Raw genomic sequence first — 20868 nt, forward strand, 5'->3', positions numbered from 1 at the left:
TGAACATCTTTTCCCATAAAGGCATCATGCACATCTGATGATGAGGATGGGGTCTTCTTACTGCGGGGTTTGCACTCAAAGCAGAGGCTGCGTGGGCACCGTGTCCTTTTCGGTAGACTGGCCAAAGTGTCGCTGCTTCCTTTTAAATACCATTAAAATGTGGACACTTCGCTGTGATCAGCGTGTTGTGCTGAGCACTGATTTGATGGCGTCATTGTAAACAGAGGCGCGTGCCACTGTATTTACACCTGAATGCCAACAGCACTTTTTCCAGCTCCAATCTGACCGACAACTTTGAAAATACATGACAACCCGCACCATTTTCATTTTAAAGGATGACATGAAAAAGGCAAACTGGTAGATAAAATTACGCATTATTACGCAGAGGAAACACGGTGACCTTAGTGACTTTAACACAAAAGTGAATTGGTGTCGTGATTTGACTGTACTTTCGTATAAAAAAGATAAAATATTGGGTCCATTTGAATAAAAATGTTCCCATTCGGTGTTTCCAGACCAGGAGAGCCCTAAGAAGGAGCTTATCCGTGACTGCCACATCCTCTAAAGGGTGCGTCAAAGGATCCTTTCTGCTCCCACAAAGTGCAGCACAGGTACGTCTGGTGGTAACAAGATAACAAACGTGCATTTGCAACGCACCTGACCGTCACCTGTGCCGAGCAGCGGGTTTCACGAGAGCTGCTCAGCTTTGAATTGCCTTCATTTGTTAGTAAACAGCAGTCTGCGTCCGTAATGCACCGCCGCACCTTCATGAGGTAAATCTGCAGGGGAGCGTTTGGACGCCCGGTTTTATCGTTGAAGTGATACAGCTGGTCATTGGCATGGGTTAGTTTCAGATAGCACTGATTGGGAATAGACTGTATTATATGACGACAGTGTGGGAAAGGAGGAGAGGGGGTGGGAGTGCAGTGGAGCTCCTGGATGTTTGACAGTGATGAGAAGTTGCGGCAGTGGGAAATGGACGGAATGAGACCGGGTTTTAACCAGCGCACGTCTGGCTCTCCGAGTGCGGGCAGTTTACGTCTGACATGAGTTCGGACTGCGAAAGTTACTACACCGAAGAAAACGTGCTCGTGGAGAACTTCACGTGTCCGAAAGCGGACGGTGACCCCATGGCGCTTTACTGCTGCGGGTTCAGTGACTTGAAGTACTGCTGCGATGACCCCAACAGCTTTTTCCCCTACGAGTATGGATACATGTGGTGGTTGAGGTAAGAGGGGGTGAACTCCCCACTTACAGATGATAAATTACATTGATGTAAGCAGGCGAGCTCAGAGCGCAGCGCTGCTGTTCAGCACACGGAGATGTGAAGGCTTCAGCTGAATGCTCGCGGGCGCTGAAAGGCGCATTATTGTGTGTTTCTATCACCGCTTTGTGTTCCAAAGCCAACCTGTTGATGGCATTTTGCGTCTCTTCGCTGGTTAACTCCAATCGTGGTAATTGGCTGTCATAATCAGAGACATACAGACCAGGGGGGAGTTTTGAGGCAGAACACGGATGACCTTTACAATAATTTAATAGCGCAGAAATTCAGAGGCGTATTTCAGTGAATCTTTTAACAGCAGTACAGGAGTGCAGGAGAAAATGTGGAAATTATTCAAGCAAACAAATAATAAAAAGAATAAATGAATGACTCTCAAGCATGCAGACATTACACTGCACACTTAATACTGTAAGAACTCTGAAAGGTCCTTAAGTCTTTAACCTTTATGATCTGCATCTGTTAGGTTATGTGAAATACTGAAAACAAACAATTACATCCATTTTGATTGATATGTGCTTTAATGTACAGCTCAAATCGATTTGATTGAACTTCTGAAACAGTGTTGAGGTTATTTGTTTTGCTCAAGGACCCCACGGTGTTTGATGTGATGCTCTGTGATTCAAAACAAAAAAAAAAACGCCCTCCCAGGTTTATCATATAATTTAGTCATTTCTTTGTGTTAATTGCAATTTGACTCAGAAGCCACAACATGACATGGAGACTGACCTCAGAGCAAAACAGGTGCTTTATGTTAAATGCAGCCAGCCTCAAACAGTAACAGTCATACCCAGTTTCCCGAAGCATTTCCAGCTGTGGACAGCTGGCAGTTCAGCCCATGCCCCACTTAAACAAACTGTCATGTTTGCCTGTATTTCTTTTGTATTTAAGTGTTGGTTCATTTTTTGATGTTGTTATTCATTCTTATTATTATTATTTGCACAGTGACCTCATTGTTTTCTTGCCTTCCTGCAGTTTCTTGCGTGTCTCGTGTTTTAACCTCATGCTGCTGTCTTCCTTCCTTTGTGACGGTCTGTCCTCCCCCTGATTGCTCCACCTGTGCCTCCTTTTGCATCAGCCTCCCTGTGTTTGTGTGCATTTGTCAGGTCATCAGCTGCACTCAGTGCTTCAGCTCTTCAGGTCTCTTGAGTTCTGCTTTGTGTTGTTTGGTTTTGTATGTTTTGGGGCTTTTTTCTTTGACAAGTAAAAGGTGATATCTTTCATTTCAAATCTTCCATCTTTGTTTCGTATGTCCTCTTGTCACATCACACACACACAAAAAAAAAAAATGACATAGCCACCATGATGTCGCCCATTGGTTAGTGGTTCCCATTTTAAAGCTTTGACTTGAACATTAACACCACCGCCATCTTTGAAATATGATTAGCGAGGGGCCGGTTCACCCTGTTTTATTGTCCTTTCTGACTCTAATGGGGACCATCATTTACAGAATGAGCCTCATGTTGTATTCAGTAAGTCTTGACATTAATGATAGAGCTCATAATCTTATCAGGAAAGTGTTTACTGAAGTCATAGATGGGGATGCAGGGGCTGTTTTCCTGTAGACTTCTGTACAGCAGACTTCTTTATGCAGTCGTAAAGAAGGAGTTACCCCCTGCTGGCCGGGAATGTTTAAGGCACTTAATGTTAATCTTTTATATACATATTATTATTTTTTCTACTTTCTTTTTTATTTATGTGACAGTAAAATATTACATTATCCTCTGTTGTTCAAATGTGGGGGGATTCAGTTCATTTATCTAAACCTTGGCAAAGCATCACAGTGCTGCACAACAATGTTACAAAAATCTGAGCACACGTGTATGTGTACGGTACATCCTTGCTTTCATGTCTGTGGGAGTTAAGGTCAGTGAGATTAGCCTGCAGTGGGCAGCCTATGGCCACTCTGCACCATTATGTGTCATTATATGTAATAAGAATTTGAGTGAAACACTGCAGTGCTTCAGGACTGTGGTGCTTTACTACTTTTAAGGTACAGCATATGCATTAAGTGAGAATTGTATCATCATGCAGGAAACAGAGAGCATGACTCGCATGCTGTGCTGCTCATATTTGAATATGACATGTTGATTTGAATATTTCTGGCAACACAAGAATATTTTGGACATCTTGTTCCTTCCTTTGAGTGTGTAATAAATGTGCATTTAGTGTGAGGGGGAGAAAAAAGAAGAAGAATCAGGTTTCTATTCTGTGGTTTTACTTCAAGTACACTCTATCTATATCATGTATTCTAAGTAAATTATTTATAAATGCACAACGTCAGTCTTAGTATTACTATTCTTTACCTACATTTATATATTTTATTTATTTTGTTTTAATCACTGTTGTATATGTATAGTTTTGCACTCTGGGCCTCTATTTATTGTAGATTGCACTATTTTCTTGCTGCTGTAACATAATAATTTCCCTTCAATAAAGTATCTATCTATCTATCTATCTATCTATCTATCTATCTATCTATCTATCTATCTATCTATCTATCTATCTATCTATCTATCTATCTATCTATCTATCTATCTATCTATCTATCTATCTATCTATCTATCTATCTATCTATCTATCTATCTATCTAAAGCAAAATTTTTAATTAGGAAACATTGTGATTTTCATTAGTTCTGTTATTCTGCCTGCAGCAGCAGAACACGATAAGTGGGATTATTCACAACCTCGTAAATTATACTGGTATATTCCTTACAATGCAACTGATTAAATATTGTGTTATTTTACTGTAAGTGTACTGTACAAATCATTATTCCAAATGACAGGTGCCTTCTCAGTTTCCAAAGGGTAGATCCAAAGATTATATTACCAACAATATTTACTCGTCTGCCTTCACATGAACCTGAGTAACATCCATTCTTAATCCAGAGGCTTTAATATGATGTGGGTCCACCCTCTGCAGCTGTAACAGCTTCAGCTCTTCTGGGAAGTCTTTCCACAGGTTTAGGAGTGTTTATGGGAATTTCTGACCATTCTTCCAGAAGCACATCTGTGAGGTCAGACACTGATGTTGGAGAGAAGGCCTGGCTCACAGTCTCCACTCTAATCCATCCCAAAGGTGTTCTATCAGGCTGAGGTCAGGACTCTGTGCAGGCCAGTCAAGTTCTTCCACACCAAACTGGCTCATCCATGTCTTTATGGGGCTGCTTTGTGCACTGGTGTGCAGTCATGTTGGAACAGGAAGGGGCCATCCCCAAACTGTTCCCACAGAGCTGGAGCATCAGATTGTCCCAAATATCTTGGTCTGCTGAAGCATTCAGAGTTCCTTTCACTGGAACTAAGGGGCCGAGCCCAACTCCTGAAACACACCCCCACACCATAACCCCCCCTCCACCAAACTTTACACAATGCAGTCAGACAGGTACCGTTCCCCTGGCAACCACCAAACCCAGACTCCTCCATCTGATTGGCAGATTGAGAAGTGTGATTCATCCCTCCAGAGAACACGTCTCCACTGCTCTAGAGTCCAGTGGCGGCGTGCTTTACACCACTGCATCAACGCTTTGTATTGAGCTTGGTGATGGAAGGCTTGGATGCAGCTGCCATGGAAACCCATCCATGAAGCTCTCACTGTTCTTGAGCTGATCTGAAGGTCACATGAAGCTTGATGGTCTGTAGTGACTGACTGCAGAAAGTTGGTGACCTCTGTGCACTATGACCCTCAGCATCCTTTTACGTGGCCTACCACTTCATGGCTGAGCTGCTGTCGTTCCCAATCGCTTCCACTTTGTTATAATCCCACTAACAGCTGACTGTGGAATATTAAGCAGTGACTGGACTTGTTGCACAGGTATCATCCTATCACGGTACCACGCTGGAACTCACTGAGCTCCTGAGAGCGACCCATTCTTTCACTGATGTTTGTAGAAGCAGTCTGCATGCCTAGGTGCTGGTTTATACACCTGTGGAAGTGACTGGAACACCTGAATTCAGTGATTTGGATGGTGAGTGAATACATTTGGCAGTATAGTGTAACTTGAAATGTTTTTAAGTTACACTATACTAGAAAAGAAAAGTCATCTTTTTTTTTTTAATTTGACTGCATGGAAACTCTGTTTAACTCGGGGACATAAATATATAAGGTGTGTCTCTCCTTTTCTGTACTGTACAAAATCAAGTCAAAATATCAAAGAAACTGTCACTGCCATCTTACAGTGGTGATTTACATCTAGAGTCTCTGCACTTGTGATAGGTGGGCAGATAAGGTGTCCAAATGTGAACGCATGCATTGAGTTCACGTAGCCGTGCCCAGTCATATCATTATATTTCGAGTACATTTTGACCACGGATCGGTTGTGTGATGTTTCTTTCCTAACTACACAAGTTAGGAGTTCTCGAGTAGAGTAGAGAAGAGAAGTGCTATATACCAGTCCATTTACCATAACACTGGCATACTAAGGTAAAATAAAAGCACAATGTTACGGGACCTATGGTGCTAATTTCTAACTCCATATGTTCATTCTTGAACTCTTCTAGAGTAGACTAACATTAGTCACTTTTCTTTAATCCTTATTTATCTTAAACTTATCTTCGGTGCAGATGTTTGAAATGAGCCATTTTAGCTCCTCCCCCTTTAAGACAGCTTTCTTCTGATTGGCTGCCCCTCACGAACAGAAAGTTTGGACAGCAGCTGGGTGGGGCTTCTGTGGACAGGCAGAGCTGTGTGTCTGAGTCTTCAGAGTAATTGCACGTATGCTGATCTCATTACAGTGCAATCCAAAAAAAAAAAAATATATATATATATATATATATATATATATAATATATATAATCTAATATATATATATTCTAATATTAATATTAGAATATAATACTAATATTTAATTTAATGATCATTAACAACCTCCACAGGGAGGGTAAGCCTCAGAAAGTTTGCTTTGCAGAGTTTGCAGAGTTTATAGAGTTTATAGAGTGCTGTATTGAGACATATATTCATGGAAAGTTTGTAGGCAAAGGTACAAAAGCAGCAGTGAGGGCTGCAGCCTTGCGAGGACCACAAGAAAAAATCTATTCAAGAACTTGGACGAGTTTCTGAAGGAGTGGACTGAGGTTGGTGTCAGAGCATCACGAGCTGCCAAGCACAGCTGTGCTACAACTGTTACGTGAAGAGACAACGTCTTACCTGTGCTAAGGAGAAAAGGCCTAAAGTCCTTTCTTCACATGAACGTAAACTGAGTTAAATTGGAGTCCTAGAGTCAGGAAGAAGAGAGGAGAGGCACAGAATCCAAGGCGTTTGAAGTTTCCGGCCATGCTGACCGTGTTATTACTGTGCTTGTGCTCGGCCAGCCAACTAGCCTCACCTGAACCCTGTCGATCCTCTGTGGGGTATTGTCAGTAGGAAGATGAGAAACACCCGACCCACAAATACAGACCTGCTGAAAGCCACCATCAAAGCAACCTGGGCTTCAGTAACGCCCCGGCAGTGCCACAAGCTGGCCGCCGATCTCCATGCCCTCCATGTCTAATGTAAAGTGTATAAATGAACATGTTTTTCAGATGTTGGACATTTTTGTATTGTAAAGGCTTGATTGATCTTAGGGAATACTCTAATAATTTTCCTTTTCATGAGCTATAAGGTCAGAATTACTGTAGACTCTTAAAGTAAAAGCCAACCCATGCCAACTTTCACTGTCTTGTTTTGAATAGAAGATTATAATTACTTAGTGACATCATAGCTGGTTTTGGTTGTGGTGCTGATACTAACGCTGCTGTAGGCTTGAGATGCTGAATCACCGCCTTACACCTCCAGCTTTTTAATCATGTGAAAGAGTGTACATGAGCAGAGGCTGCACATCTTTGAACTATCCTTAACAGGAAGCATTAAGAAGAAGGGAAAAAAGAAAAACACTGCATCCATTAAGTAAAATCTCCTGCATCACTGGAAGTAGAGCAAAAATAGAAAAGAAAAAGTGAAAAAATTGATTTTCTCAGTGAGAATGAAACATAGTGGCAGGACGTGCCCGTCCACCAGTGGATGAATATGGAGCATACCACTGAAGTGAGCAGGTGAGCTGATTCATTCATGCTACCTGAAGCAGGGACATGCTGTGTGCCCAGCGCTGGAAAAAATGGATAATCACAACTTACCATCATATTACCATCATATAAATATGAGACAATAACTGCTGTGTATTATGAGAGTTAGTAGGAACATGGCATGCAAGTATAATGTAGCAGACTAATACACCAAGGATGTCATGGATCAACAGCCTTTTTTTTCCATCTTGGGTGGATAAAAATTTATTCTGAACCTAATTTTTATGTTTAGACTTTCAGGTCATCCATCTTATTAGAAATACATTTTCCAAAGTCAGACATTTTACTTTTGTTAATTTACTGTCAGTTAAAGTAAATCACCAATATTTGATGAATCAAGGTTCAGTATTTGATTATAAAAGCTTATGTAAACAGTTCAATGGATGTTTAGTCAACTTAATATTTTAATCCCTGAAAGTGTTTTTGTTTATTGGGTTTTTTTTTTAATAAAAATAACAGTTTATCTAGTTCAGGGGTCGGCAACCCGCGGCTCCGGAGCCGTATGCGGCTCTTTCATCCTCATGCTGCAGCTCTGTGTGGCTTGGCCCTATTTTTGTTAGTTCGGTTTTTTTTGTTGTAGTTCTAACTTGGAATATTATTGTGATCTTGAAATATTAAAACAATTTTTTTTTTCATCTGTCCGTATATGCGTCGCTCTTGAAAGCCGGTAGCGGCTACCGGCAGTATTTGTGGCTCTGTGTTTTCTTTTCCGTGGAAACCAGGTCCAAATGGCTCTTTGAGTGTTAAAGGTTGCCGACCCCGATCTAGTTCATGTGATCCCAGGGGCTAGTAGGGTCTCCTAAGGCAAACGGGTCAGAGGGGTCAGACAAAGAGCGATTTCGATGACCCTTATAAGAGGAGGATAAAGGGAACAGTTTACCCCATGCCCCACCCTGGAGCCACGCCTGGGGAGGGGGCTTGAGGGAGAGCATCTGGTTACGCTTGGGGGGCTGGCAGGTTGCAGCCTGAAGAGGAGACATGGGCTTGTGCTCCTGTAGGGCTGGGTGCAGTTTGTGTTGGGTCGCTGTCAAGGAGGCCTTGGCAGACCAATCCCCAGCTATTGAGGCTGGCTACTGGGACATGTAACGTCACCTCTGGTGGGAAAGGAGCGTGAGCTAGTGTGAGGTTGAGAGATACTGGCTAGAATTAGTCGGGCTCACCTCAATGTGCAGTCTGGGCTCTGAAACCAGTATCCTGGAGAGGGGTTAGACTCTGTTCCAGTCTGGAGTTGCCCTCGGGGAGAAGCAGTGGGCTTGGGTGGGTATCCTTGTATCCCTTTGACTTGCTGCCTGTGCACTGGAGATTTTGCCAACGGATCAGAGGGTTGCTTCCCTGTGCCTTCGGGCCAGGGAACGGGTCCTAACTGTCATTTTGTGCTATGTGCCGAATTACATTTTAGACTACCCAGTCTTCTTGGAGTTGCTGGGTGGGGTGCTGAGCAGTAAACTGATAACCACCTGGTGATAATTTGGATTGGGTGGTGGAGGAGGATGCTGGACAGACCTGGCACACCTAAACATACAGTGAGGGTGCACTGGGAACACCTGGTAGAGGCCCCAATCCATCATATCTTCAACTTGCACTTCCAGCAGAATTTCAACAGCATTCAGTGTCATGGTCTGGGGTCCTTTGGACCCCGCGTGGTGTTGTTTGGCTTCATCTTGTCTGTTCTGTTTTGGGTTTCTTTTGGTGGTGAGGTTAATTGTTATTTCTAGTCCCTGGTGTTCTCTCTGTATTCTGTGTCAGGTCTGCGTCTCTGTTCCATCGTCTTACTTCCTGTTTTATTTTGATAGTCGTCCAGTCCCGGTCTCTTGTGTTTAGTTTTGCTTTTCCTGGTCTAGTCAGTATTATCAGCGTCACCTGTGTTACCACCTGTTTCCACCTCCCTCATTAGCCCTCCTGTGTATTTAAGTCTCGTGTTTCCAGTGCCTGTTGTCGCATGGTGGTCCCGTATTCATCTCCCGCTGTGTGTCTTGTTCCGCCTTCGTATTTTTGCTCTGTATTTTTCCACTAGCTCTGCTAGTTTGGCCTTTTTGTTAAACACCTAAAAATAAAAGAAGAGTTACTTTTTACCTGTGCCTGACGTGTCCTGCATTTGGGGTCCTCCTTCCTGTCTGCCACACAGACGATACATGACATTCAGAGGGAGGCTGCACATTTTCTTTCTGCTGAAGAAGAAGAATTACTGGTGGGCGTTGGACTTCGCCAGGGTTGCCCTTTGTCACCAATTCTGTTCATAATTTTTATGGACAAAATTTCTAGGCATAGCCAAGTGGCAGAAGGCTTCTGCCTTGGTTGCCTCAGAATCTCATCTCTGCTTTTTGCAGATGATGTGGTCCTGTTGGCTTCATCAGGTGATGGCCTCCAGCTCGTGCTGCAGTGGTTCATAGCCAAGTGTGAATGTGTAAAAGTGAAGCTGTCTACGTCCCTACCCTCACCTATGATCACAAGTTTTGGGTAGTGACCGTAAGAATGAGGTCATAGATACAAGCGATGGAAATGAGATTTCCCTAAAGAGTGGCTGGCCTCCACCTTAGAGATGGGGTAAAGAGTGCAGTCATTTTTTGAGGGGCTCAGAGCAGAGCTGCTGCTCCTCCACATCGAAAGGAGGCAGTTGAGGTGGTTTTGGCATCTGAAAAGGATGTCTCCTGGGTGCCCCCTGATGTGTTTTTCTATCCATGTATACATTTACTGCATTGACAGGGTGCTTGGGATCATTTTCATACTGAAAACTGGGAAAAAGTTGCCAACGTTCCAGATGGTGGATCAAATTCTGATGGTCGTTTTCTGCATTTGTAATTCCATCAGTTTTAAAACAATTTGTTTAAATGATTGTTTAAAAACTTCCAAGACTCTGACCGCACATATAAAACCAAATTTAACAACAAAACCACGACACATGTAACATCAAGCCCGATAATCTCCTGCTGCTGGCTTCCCATCAACACTGGACACTGATCCTCCTCCTCCTCCTCCACCTCCATAGCTAAAATAATGACCTCTGAGCCTGAGTCGCTTTAAGTGTACTGCATGTATCCATACTTGTCAGTGTGAATGTAAAATATCAAGTGTTTAAAATGCAGTGATAGGAAGTAGGAATGAGTGTAAAAAATTACTGTCTGCTTTTCCTATAATACCAATAATATCTATGGAGAAGTGGAGCAGAGAAGGGGAGAATTAAAAAGAACAGCCACTGCTAAATATTGTGCTTTAAATATTAAAGAATTGTGTAACTTTTGGTGAAACAGGAGCATTGCTTCAAAAGGCTCTATACTGACATCTTGAAGAAATTAGTGGTTTGCGCTGTGCAGTGGAGCTCCTAGAAATGATCCGTGTCCCCTCTACACCTCATCTGACTCAAACAACATCGGTTTAGGAGTTTGTATTGTGGATAACTTTCATCCCAGATGAGAACAGTGGACAAATTTATAACCAGTCTGGAACATTGACAAGTAGAACTAGCAGACAAAATAAGCAGTCTGGTATTTTGTATGAACTGGGTGGACTTGGATGAGGTCAAATTTGCAGCCTGATCCCGTCCACCCCCTGCACGTTTCTAACCATCAGCTTTATTATTTCCCCTCTGCTGGACAGTAAACTGAAGATTTTCTCCTGCTGTGTCTTTGTTGTGTCTTCTAGTCTTGGAGCTCTCATGGGTCTCTCGATAGCAGCTGTGGTTCTTCTTGCCTTCATCATCACTCTGTGTGTCCTCTGCTATTTGTTCATCACCACCAAACCCAGAGGTCTGGACAATGGGCTGCCACTTCGAGCACCAGGTACTGACTGATGCTTTGTCTCTATATCAGAAGCTTTCTGCTAACACATCAATAAAATACCCTGAATTATTTAGTAGTGGGTCTCTGATATTTATTAAATTCGAGCCAAAGATGCTGAAGTACTTTCCTGCAGATATTAGCATCTTCTCTTAGCACAATGTTCATAGCTTTCTTAATTTGGTTTGAGGCCATTTTCGTGCTATTTTAATAACTACTGTTATTACTGTCAGCCTCTAGAGTGGGCTACTACAAAGAAGTAATTTGAGGGAAAGAAAAAAAAAAAACCCAAATTGGTGGAGCTGTTTTTGAGACTTTGTGGAGCAGGTTGAGAGCGATGGGTGTTTAATAACTCTTGACATGTTTTGAGTCTCCAGTTTAGTTTTGATTTGGCTCGAGTTTGTGTTTGGGCAATCAGAGGATTTCTGTCTTTCTCTAAGAGTTATTTTAAGTGTCAGTAAAACCCAGGGTTGTTCTGCTGTGCCTCACATTTGTGCAGCTGTTACTGAATCTGGGAGTGTTTGGACAGCTGTTTTGAAAGATAATTCAGAGCATTATTTTTCATTCAGTTGGACTATCTGAGAAATTGCAACAAGTCACAATATAATAACAGAAACAGCCTGATGCTGGTATAGTTTGTCATCATGTTTGTTGTCATAGCAGACTCGTATGGAGGTGGAAGTGGATGCAATCACTGCAGTTTTGCAGCTCTAGAGTGCTTTTGAGCATTGCTGAGATCATTGTTTTGCTTTTGTGGCTCACAGCTTTACCACGGTGCTTCATACTCCCAGCTGTCTTTAATAATATTTTTTGCAGCTTGTGCTGTCATTCAGGGAAAGTTCTGATAAACCCATTGTTCAGTACCTGTCCAGCACCAGAACAGATAATTAATGGTTAACGAGCCACATTTCGCTCCTAGACAGAAACATGTTTTATTAGATTTAGAAGCTGCTGGGACAGTCCCAACTCAAGTAACTGGTGAGCTTAAATGTATTTGGTCAACTTAAAGCCTTCCTTCTATAGTCAGAACCAATAATCAGTATATTTAAAAAAAAAATCTGTCAAATTTGAACTCCTCAGTGGAACATGATCCATTCAGACTCAGTGTCCTCAGCCTCCCTCATAATGCTGTCTAAGTTCTGCCAGAGGTGAGAAGTGAAGATCTCATGGACTGTGTCACCCTCACTATACATTTAGGTGCACCAGGTCTGTCCAGCAGATTCCTCCAACACCTGATCCAATTCATCACCAGGTGATCAGTTGCCAGCTCAGCTCCTCTCTTCACCTGAGTGTCCAGAACATACAGCCGCAGATCTGATGATAAGATTACAAATTCAATCATTGACCAGTGACTTAGGGTGTCCTGGTGCCATGTGCACATCTATAATATAGTGAAAATAGAGAAGAAAACTTTTAATGAGTTGGCGTGTCTGTCACTGTTTCAGCCCTGTTGTTGTTCTGGCAGGTGTGAAGTCAAAGTCAAAGTCAACTTTATTGTCGAATCTGCAATATGTACAGGACATACACAGGATCGAAATTCCGTTACTCTCAGACCCATGGTGCAACAATAAACAGTAAACATTTAACTAACCAATAATATTAGCATAATAAATAAAAAAGAAAAATATGGTACCACCCTAACTGTAAAATATAAACTATAGCAGTATAAATATAAAAGTATATATATATATATATATATATACACCCACGTGTAGCGGTCCTGGCATTGATATCTAGATAAGTTGCATATGCAATGAATAAAGTAGATGTACACAGTATATATATATATGGAGACCCTGATATTGACAGTAAAGTGACATGTGCTGTGCATTAAGGCTGACGCTATTATAAACGGTATTGTAGTATAGACAGTAGTGTACGTGTAACAGTAGTGCAATTATAAACAGTAGTGTAAATTGAATGAGCACATAAACTTGAGTTGAGAGAATAACCAGTTCTTAATAAATTCAGTGTGAAATATGGTATGTGAAAAAGTGTGAAAGTTTGTGTGTTAAGGCAGTAAGAGAGGGAGGGAGGGGGGCAGAGCAGGCAGAGAGTTAAGCATCCTGACTGCCTGATGAACGGAGCTGGCCCTCAGTCTGCTGGTTCGAGCCCAGAGACTCCGCAGATCCTTAGTTTGAATTTTATTACCAGTCCCATTCCTTTGAAGGTTTGGTTGTGTGCATGCTCAGAAATCAATGCTACACATCTGCAATGAATTTAAGGTCAGAAGCTGAATCTAAACAAAGAACAACAGAGAAAAAAGTTCTGAATTTAAGACAAAGATATTCTGGTGCTAATACTTTCTCCACCAGGTGAACCTACTTTTAATTCCACAAGCAGACACGAAGTGCACATCCACTGCCTCCCACGTTTTAGCTCTTTGTCCTTGCATATAAATTATTAAATATCTTTAATGTGTTTTTTTTCACTTAAGTTGCCTCATTATATTTCTGGACAGGTCTGTGTGAACATCTACGATTTGTTGTCTTATTCACCCCGCTGTGGGCTCTGTTGCATCTATTAGACACCGCTCGTAATTGGTCGATGGAGTTTGGAGACATCATGCAATTCCAATCTTCCACTTCACTAGAGGTCCAATCTGCCAGAGTAATTGACAGCACTGGTGTGGGTGTGCAGGGTACTCAAAAAGTTTATCACAAGCTCCATTCTGTCCACTCACTTTATGCTTTTATAGCCATATCTATATAGGCTTTCATAACAGCAACCACAAAGTTTAATTGAAGGCTTAAAGAGGGATTCATACAGGATTAACACTGAGGGGAGAGATGGGAAATAAATGTTCCCAATAGTTACTGCTAATTTAATTTCTCACAGCATGTAAAGCTGGGCTGAAGTCTAATATATATATTTTTTTTAACTTTATGTCATGTGAAAACTAGGGATGCGCCGATCCGATATTCAGTATCGGTATCGGTCCGATACTGGCCTAAATTACTGGATTGGATATCGGAAAGAAATAAAAAAATATAATCCGATACATTAAATAACGTTTCGCTCACATTAACTGCATTACAGGGCTCAGTCGTCTTCTTCTTCTTGTGGGTTTGCGTTGACCAAACCAGCTTAGAGCTGCATTACCGCCACCTACTGGAATGGAGTGGATCAGGAGTTAGAAAACAACCCCCTCAGATCCTCCGTCGCTGCAACGGATTCCCTTTGAAACTGAGCGATCATCGCTGACATGTTTTTCCGCCTCCACCGCTCTCTGCCTTGTTTGTGTGTTGTGCTCGCTGTGCTGAGAATCAGCTGTAATTTTTTTCTCTGCTTCAGCTCCCGGACATACTGCTAGCGAGCGCAGCTATTAGCACTGGTGACCGTCCGGTACCGGAAGAACCCCTTCCCCGTCAAAATATTTTTGATACTTTAATCCCTGATTTGTGACTAACTATAGGCCTGCAGTAGAAACGTATTTAGGAGAATGCTTGTAAATATAAAGCATTACAAGATTGCGCTCACGCAGCCCCTAGTTTTCACGTGAACACTGATGATGCAACAGCAGCAGTCAGCTGATTTACGTGCAGTCTGTCTGCACAAGCGGAAAGAGGCGGAGCCGGCGCGCTCAGATGGAGCAGAAGGAAATGTTTTTCTAGTGTCCAAAAGAAGCTTTTTTCCCCTGTAACCTCTGATAGGTTCAGATCATTTTAATAACTCAGAGAACAAACACACAACTCTTTTGAACTTGCGCAAGGAGGAGAGATCCGTTCCTTGACCTCAGCTCGCGGCTGAGCGGAAGTTATCTGTCCTAAGGGACTGCTTCCTGCGCAGCGCTTTTATTCGGACTTTCACAATAAGATCACGTGGGTTACACCAAACGCAGTTTACAGCATGTAATAAACAACATTCTTGGCTTTTTCCTTACCATATATGGTCGTAAGCATACTGTGACATGTGCGCATGTAACATGGCGTATACGAGACACGTATCCTATATGTGTTCTCTGCAGGCTTGAAACAGCCTGCAGGTAACTACAACTTCCTTTGTAAGAAATGTCACCACGTGTTCCCATTTCAAACATAAAAACAACAGTATCATATGTACATAAAACAACTTATAGAAAATATAAAAACAGAAGATATGATAAGTTATAATAAACAGAATGGAATTTATACCATAACTCCAACAACCTCCATTAAACCTTTACTGGGAAACAGCTGGAGGTCCTTCATCAACCACCTGATCAGTAAGTGAAGAAAAGAGAACTTTGTAGCTGCTCCATCCACCCTGTTTGTTTCACACAGGGAAAAACTGCAGTACGGAAGTTAAAATATGCAGATGAACTGTTAATATGAAAAAAAGTATTTCTTATCCAGTTACTCGGGTAATCAATATAAATAGAATACACAATTGCTAAAATAATCGATAGTTGCAGCCCTAATGAAATTTGCAACATGCCATAAGCATCACCTTCTCACACAGAAGCAACAGGATTCAGGTGATATTTATTGTTGTAAGTAAAGTTCATTTATATAGCATTTTCCACAGACAGAAAAGCGCTGTACAATAATTAAAACACAATATCATCCCCTCCACCTCCAGAAAACACTATGTTAAAAACATAATAACATTACCATATTAAAAGAAAAAGAATAAAAATAATGTCAGAAACCAGAAAGCCTGGTTAAACAGAAAAGTTTTCAACTATTTTTTTAAATGATGCCACAGAGTCAGCTAAATGGAGCTGGAGTGGTAAACAGTTCCAGAGCTTTGGTGCCACTGCCTAAAAAGCTCTGCCCGCCCTGGTCCTTAGTCTTGTATGTGAGACAACTAAAAGACTTTGATTTTGTTGTGTGAGAGACTGTTGACTTCTTTTTTTTTTTTTTTTTCTTTTTATGTTTTTAAATGCCTGGATCAATTTTAAATATCGGATTTATATCGGTATCGGCCGATATCCAAATGTAAAATATCGGTATCGGACATAAAAAAGTGGTATCGTGCCATCCCTAGTGAAAACACATCTTTGTTTATGTCCTATGAATTTGTAACTTGAAGATGTCACACTAACAGTTCTTTGAATTATTAGTAACAGAGCAAATAGATAAATACTCACTAGCAGCACATTCATAAAAACTCAGTTGATCACAGTCCACACAGCATTATCACCACAGGCTGAAGACAGAAAGTCACCAGGTTAATAAAGCTGGCCAGGTCACACCCCCCAGGTATGATGTGATGGATTTTTGTGTTTTTGACACAGCTTTGAGGGTAATTATGGTCACTGAAGTTTGGTCATATTTTCACATGCTGTGTCACATAGTTGGAGTTTTCTTTGGATTTCAGTGTTGACTCATGATGATTGTAGTTACCCCAAAGGCCACAGGTCCACCTTTTATGGGTCAAACAGCAGGTGTGTTGTAATATCTGGGCCACATCAGGAACACAAATTTGTAATTCATGTGAAACCCATTGTATGACTTTTGGAAATGGGCTGGCTTTATTCTCTCTAACTCACACCTGTGGTCAGTTTAGAATCATCAGGTAACCTGACATGCATGAGTTTGGACTGTGGGAGGAAGCATGAGTACCCGGAGAACCCGCACAGGCACAGGGAGAACACACAAACCCTGCGCAGTAAAACCTGATGAGGTACCAGCCAGAAGCCTTTTGTCAGTGAGTCGATAAGGACAGCCACTGCACCGCCGCATGTGGGACCAGTGCTGGAACTGTGCCATAAATATTTGGACAGCCTTCCCAGCAGGAAGGTTCCAGGTTTAAATCTTGGCTGAGGCTTTCCTGTGTGGAGTTTCTGGATGTGAGGCAGATAAAGAGCTTAAAGTGTGGTCCTGTGTGCATGTTTGTATGGTTAAATGCAGCTCATAGTCTTAAGCACTTTGAGTGGTCAGTACAACAAGAAGCCCAAACCAGTCCGTTCTGCTGCTGGTATGGTGTGTAGGCTAATATGTATGGCTGTTAGTGCCAACAAAGTAAAACAGAAAGCCAATCACACCTTTAAATCTGCAGCATCCACACAGAAACTGCACTTCTGTGTGACGTTTGCATGTTCGCCCTGCTTGGTCTCTCTCCACGTACTCAGGCTTCTTCCTGCAGACCAAAGAAATGCATTCTGGCTTTATTAGCGATTCTAAGTTGCCTGTAGGTGTAAACATGAGTGTGAATGATTGTGTGTCTCTGCGTGTTGGCCCTGTGATAGACGATGTCGCACCCTGCCTCTCGCCCTGTGACAGTTTGGGTAGGCTCCAGCACCACCGCGACCCTGAATTCGATAAGTGAAAGAAAATGGATGTTTAACCGATGACGGCTCTCCACATGATCATCATGTTGGTCGTTGTTGTTTATTTGAGAAAAAAAGCCAGGACCCATGCAACACTGTAGACATGTGAAGTGTTACCTCATCAAGCTGAAACTGTGAGCTTGATGATCTGTGAATTCACGTTCCTGCTATCATTGGTGTTCTCATGATGAATGGAGCTAATATGACCCTTCTCTCTCTGAGTCTCCACGTGAATTTTCTGTCTTCCAGGTTCTACATCCAGCCCACAAGCTCCCGGGCTCAGTCACAGCAGCGTCCCCCCCGGCCCCCAAGGCCTCAGGAAGCACTTCCTGAGAGGCAGGCTGGACTGCGACAACCAGCCGCCGGACCCTGACCGCCTTTTCCAGCGTTGTTTCATGGCTACGGTGACGTCCGTCAATGTGGAAGGTCCTGCTTAGACAGAGCTCTCTGTTTTCCGACCAGCTAAATTTCCTTTGTATTTAAACCGAGCTGTCACCTCTGTACTTTTCTGCATTATAACAGTCCGGGCTGAGCTGAAGTTTGATCTCTGAATAATTCACTTTCATTATGGTTGATTCAAGAGAACAAAATCACAAACTTTTTTTGAATAAAATACGGCCTGCTTATAAAACTCAGAAGGTTTCTGCTGATTAAAAATGTAGCTGAAGACGTAAACGAGAGTCTGATTGCTAAACTTTTTTGCATATATTGCCTTTAGTCTGGAGAGTCACATCAATTATTTGATACGTGGCAGCCCAGACGTTCTTTAGTTCCTTTTAATCAACAGAGAGCAAAACCTCGGATTGAAAATCATTATTTTCCTTCCTGTCCCAAAAGGCTTTATAGTCTGCTTGAAGGAATGCCAATACCCCAAAAAACAAACAAATAAACCCCCAACACAATTATAGGCTTCTATTTCATGGACTATTAAATATTAGCATGTTGGCAAATCTGCAGAAAAGGGTATTTGGAAGACTTTACTTGGTGACAAATACTGAATACAGATGATCTGAAATCCACAGTTGTGAATGGCTTCAGATGATCTGACTTCTAATATGTTTATTAGTGATTAATTCTCTAGAAAGTTTACCAAAGTCCAGAGGCTGGCAGTTCACGCATTTAATGTTTTATACAAACTGAAAAATGACTTCTCCAAATAAGTAACCCCAACATGGACCCTGAGGGGGAAAACAAAAACCTAATTGATGTGTTTAAGTCAGTGGGGGGCCCTGAGTGCGCCCACATGCTGTGTGTTTGATTTATTTGTGCCCTTGTCTCACTGAGCACAGTGTGAAGCAACACTGAGTGAAGAGAGGATTCGGCTGCGGGTTAAATGAACCCAAAGTGTCTCTGAATTATCAGGATTAGAGCCAACCTGGCGCGTCCACTGATGTTTACACACGGACGTCTTAAAACTGAAGTCGAGCGTTACTGTCATTCACACACAGCAGCTTACCTTTATGTCAGTGCTCCTCATGGCTTCATTGCAAATGGCCAAAATACAGCGCACGTGCACATTTTGCCATCTGTTCTATAGACTTGTTGCACTTGTGGCAGTGAGCGTCATCTGTGTTTGCTGCAGTGAGCCACCGGGCGTGCACGTTTGGACAGTACTGCGGCGGCGGCTGCTCCCAGTCAGGCTGTGAGACACGCAGAGCTCGTTCAAAGACGGGTGTCTTCATTTTATTGCAAATTAAAAGTGGATTTTTTCTTGTTGAGGGCACTTTTGTTTCTCCCTGTTTTATTGCAGCACAACTCTGAAATCATCACATTTTCAGTAAATGTTTAAGACCAAGTTTGTTTAATGCAGATAAGTGGTAATAAGTCCAAAGTAAAAAAAAAAAAATAAGGCATTAAACTCAAATCCAAAGGAGGAACAACAGAAACCAGGAACTCGAGAACCACAGTGAGACTAAAGGAAAACACACGCAGACAACGGGAGTGTCTACAAACCTGTGGGATCGATTAAATATGGCACACATTCGTGCTCATTCACCATCATCATCGGGTCAAAGTACTTCAGTTTGTGATGAAATACCTGCAAAAATCACAGCAGCATTCAAATATGCATCGTGCTACTTAACATGCAGAACAAGCCAGACTAAAGCAACAGTTAACAAATGGTGATCATTGTTTCGTTTTAGCATCGTCACTGTGAGCGCGTTCAGCACTTATCTCACAACACTGCTGTGCCTTAAATGCAGGCTCGCAGAGCCATTAGCACGGCTGTAGTCTGTCAGTTTGTGTTGTACAAGAAAATATAGCCATCTGTGCAGACGTGACATATTGGCATATAAAACAGGCACCGTGCACGTGGTAGAAACTGGCACTCGGGCTCGAATGGCAGCAGTTTGTGTCTGCAGAGCGGTGAGTGTGTGCAGCTGTACAGCTACATTCTGCTTTAACTACCAAATGGAAAAAATGCTAATTTCTCTTTTTGTTTGTGTGTTTTTGTTTTTAATCAGAGACTCTTGAATGAACAGTGATTTGAATTAGGAATTTGTTTCTGAGTCCCTCCTCAGTGTTGTTGTGCTTTCAGTGTGAAACCTGGTTAAAGAATCTGGATGCATTTCAAACCCAGCTGTCAGTCTGACGCTCACATCTTGGAACGGTTTGTGTTTTACTTTGCAAGCTTAAAAAAAAAAAGAAAAAAGAAGGAAATCATATTTTGTGTTGGAGCTGTGGATTCTCCTGTTAATGCTCAGTTTGTTTAAATAAGAGCTGTAATCTCTGTCGGGCCCATTGGTGACCTCATGAACAGAAATGTTATGTTTAACTGTACGTACAGCAAAATATTTGGCAGCTCAAGTGCCTCTTACTGATAAATGTATTTTCCAAAGTTATTAAAGATTATGATGCTGTGTGTGTGTGTGTGTGTGTACTGTTTACTGCTTTGATCTTACTACACCTTTAAATTTATGCTCACCATGAATTTTTTATAGGCTCGAGCACCAAAGCCACTGCTGGACCTGCTCTGATGATTTACTTCTTATTATGGGATGTTTTTACGAGTCGTTCACATCAATCAACACGTCAGACAAGAAATGAACTCTTCAGTTTTACACCAGCACTGTTAAGTGTGCTTCCAGCAAACTCAGGCCTCTGCAGCCCAGGCTCGTATTTTAACGCACATAAGAAGAGTTTGCAGTTTCCAATTTGATGGCTTCGAGTTATACAGATATTTATTTTCTATGTAACCGGAGTCGCAGTGGTAGTCCCACTGTGGTAGTCCCACTGTGGTAGTCCCACTGTGGTAGTCCCACTGTGGTAGTCCCACTGTGACTCAGTCTCTCATTTGCAGGAGAGACGTGTTTCAAACAAGCATCATAACAACACAACAATGAAACAAGAACAAGTTCCCAATGATGATGTCACCAAATCGTTCATACATTTTTTAACATGCAGAATGAGAGCAGCACAAATACACAAATCACAAAGACAGCAGGAAGAACCAACAATCTCAAATTTGGACTCATCAGACAGTTTGGTCTCATGTTCACGTCTTC

General features: G+C 42.0%; 1 protein-coding gene across 1 annotated transcript; it reads left to right on the forward strand.

Annotated features, from left to right (window-relative positions):
- Nucleotides 1–1046: 1046 nt before the first annotated feature.
- On the forward strand, nucleotides 1047–17855 carry LOC115779553 (protein shisa-like-2A). The gene is made up of 3 exons (XM_030728278.1): nucleotides 1047–1228; nucleotides 10976–11112; nucleotides 17612–17855. Exons 1-3 carry the CDS (start codon nucleotides 1047–1049, stop codon nucleotides 17797–17799), a joined length of 507 nt encoding a protein of 168 aa, XP_030584138.1. The 3' UTR covers nucleotides 17800–17855.
- Nucleotides 17856–20868: the final 3013 nt, after the last annotated feature.

The sequence above is a fragment of the Archocentrus centrarchus genome, chromosome 4 (genome assembly GCF_007364275.1).
Source record: "Archocentrus centrarchus isolate MPI-CPG fArcCen1 chromosome 4, fArcCen1, whole genome shotgun sequence".
In the NCBI taxonomy this organism is placed as follows: domain Eukaryota; kingdom Metazoa; phylum Chordata; class Actinopteri; order Cichliformes; family Cichlidae; genus Archocentrus; species Archocentrus centrarchus.

Bases quoted from the DNA above. Each gene is read 5' to 3' on its own strand.
- LOC115779553 (XM_030728278.1), top strand. From the start codon at position 1,047: ATGAGTTCGGACTGCGAAAGTTACTACACCGAAGAAAACGTGCTCGTG. The intron at 1,229-10,975 runs GTAAGAGGGGGT...TGTGTCTTCTAG, and splicing joins GGATACATGTGGTGGTTGAG to TCTTGGAGCTCTCATGGGTC. The intron at 11,113-17,611 runs GTACTGACTGAT...TCTGTCTTCCAG, and splicing joins GCTGCCACTTCGAGCACCAG to GTTCTACATCCAGCCCACAA.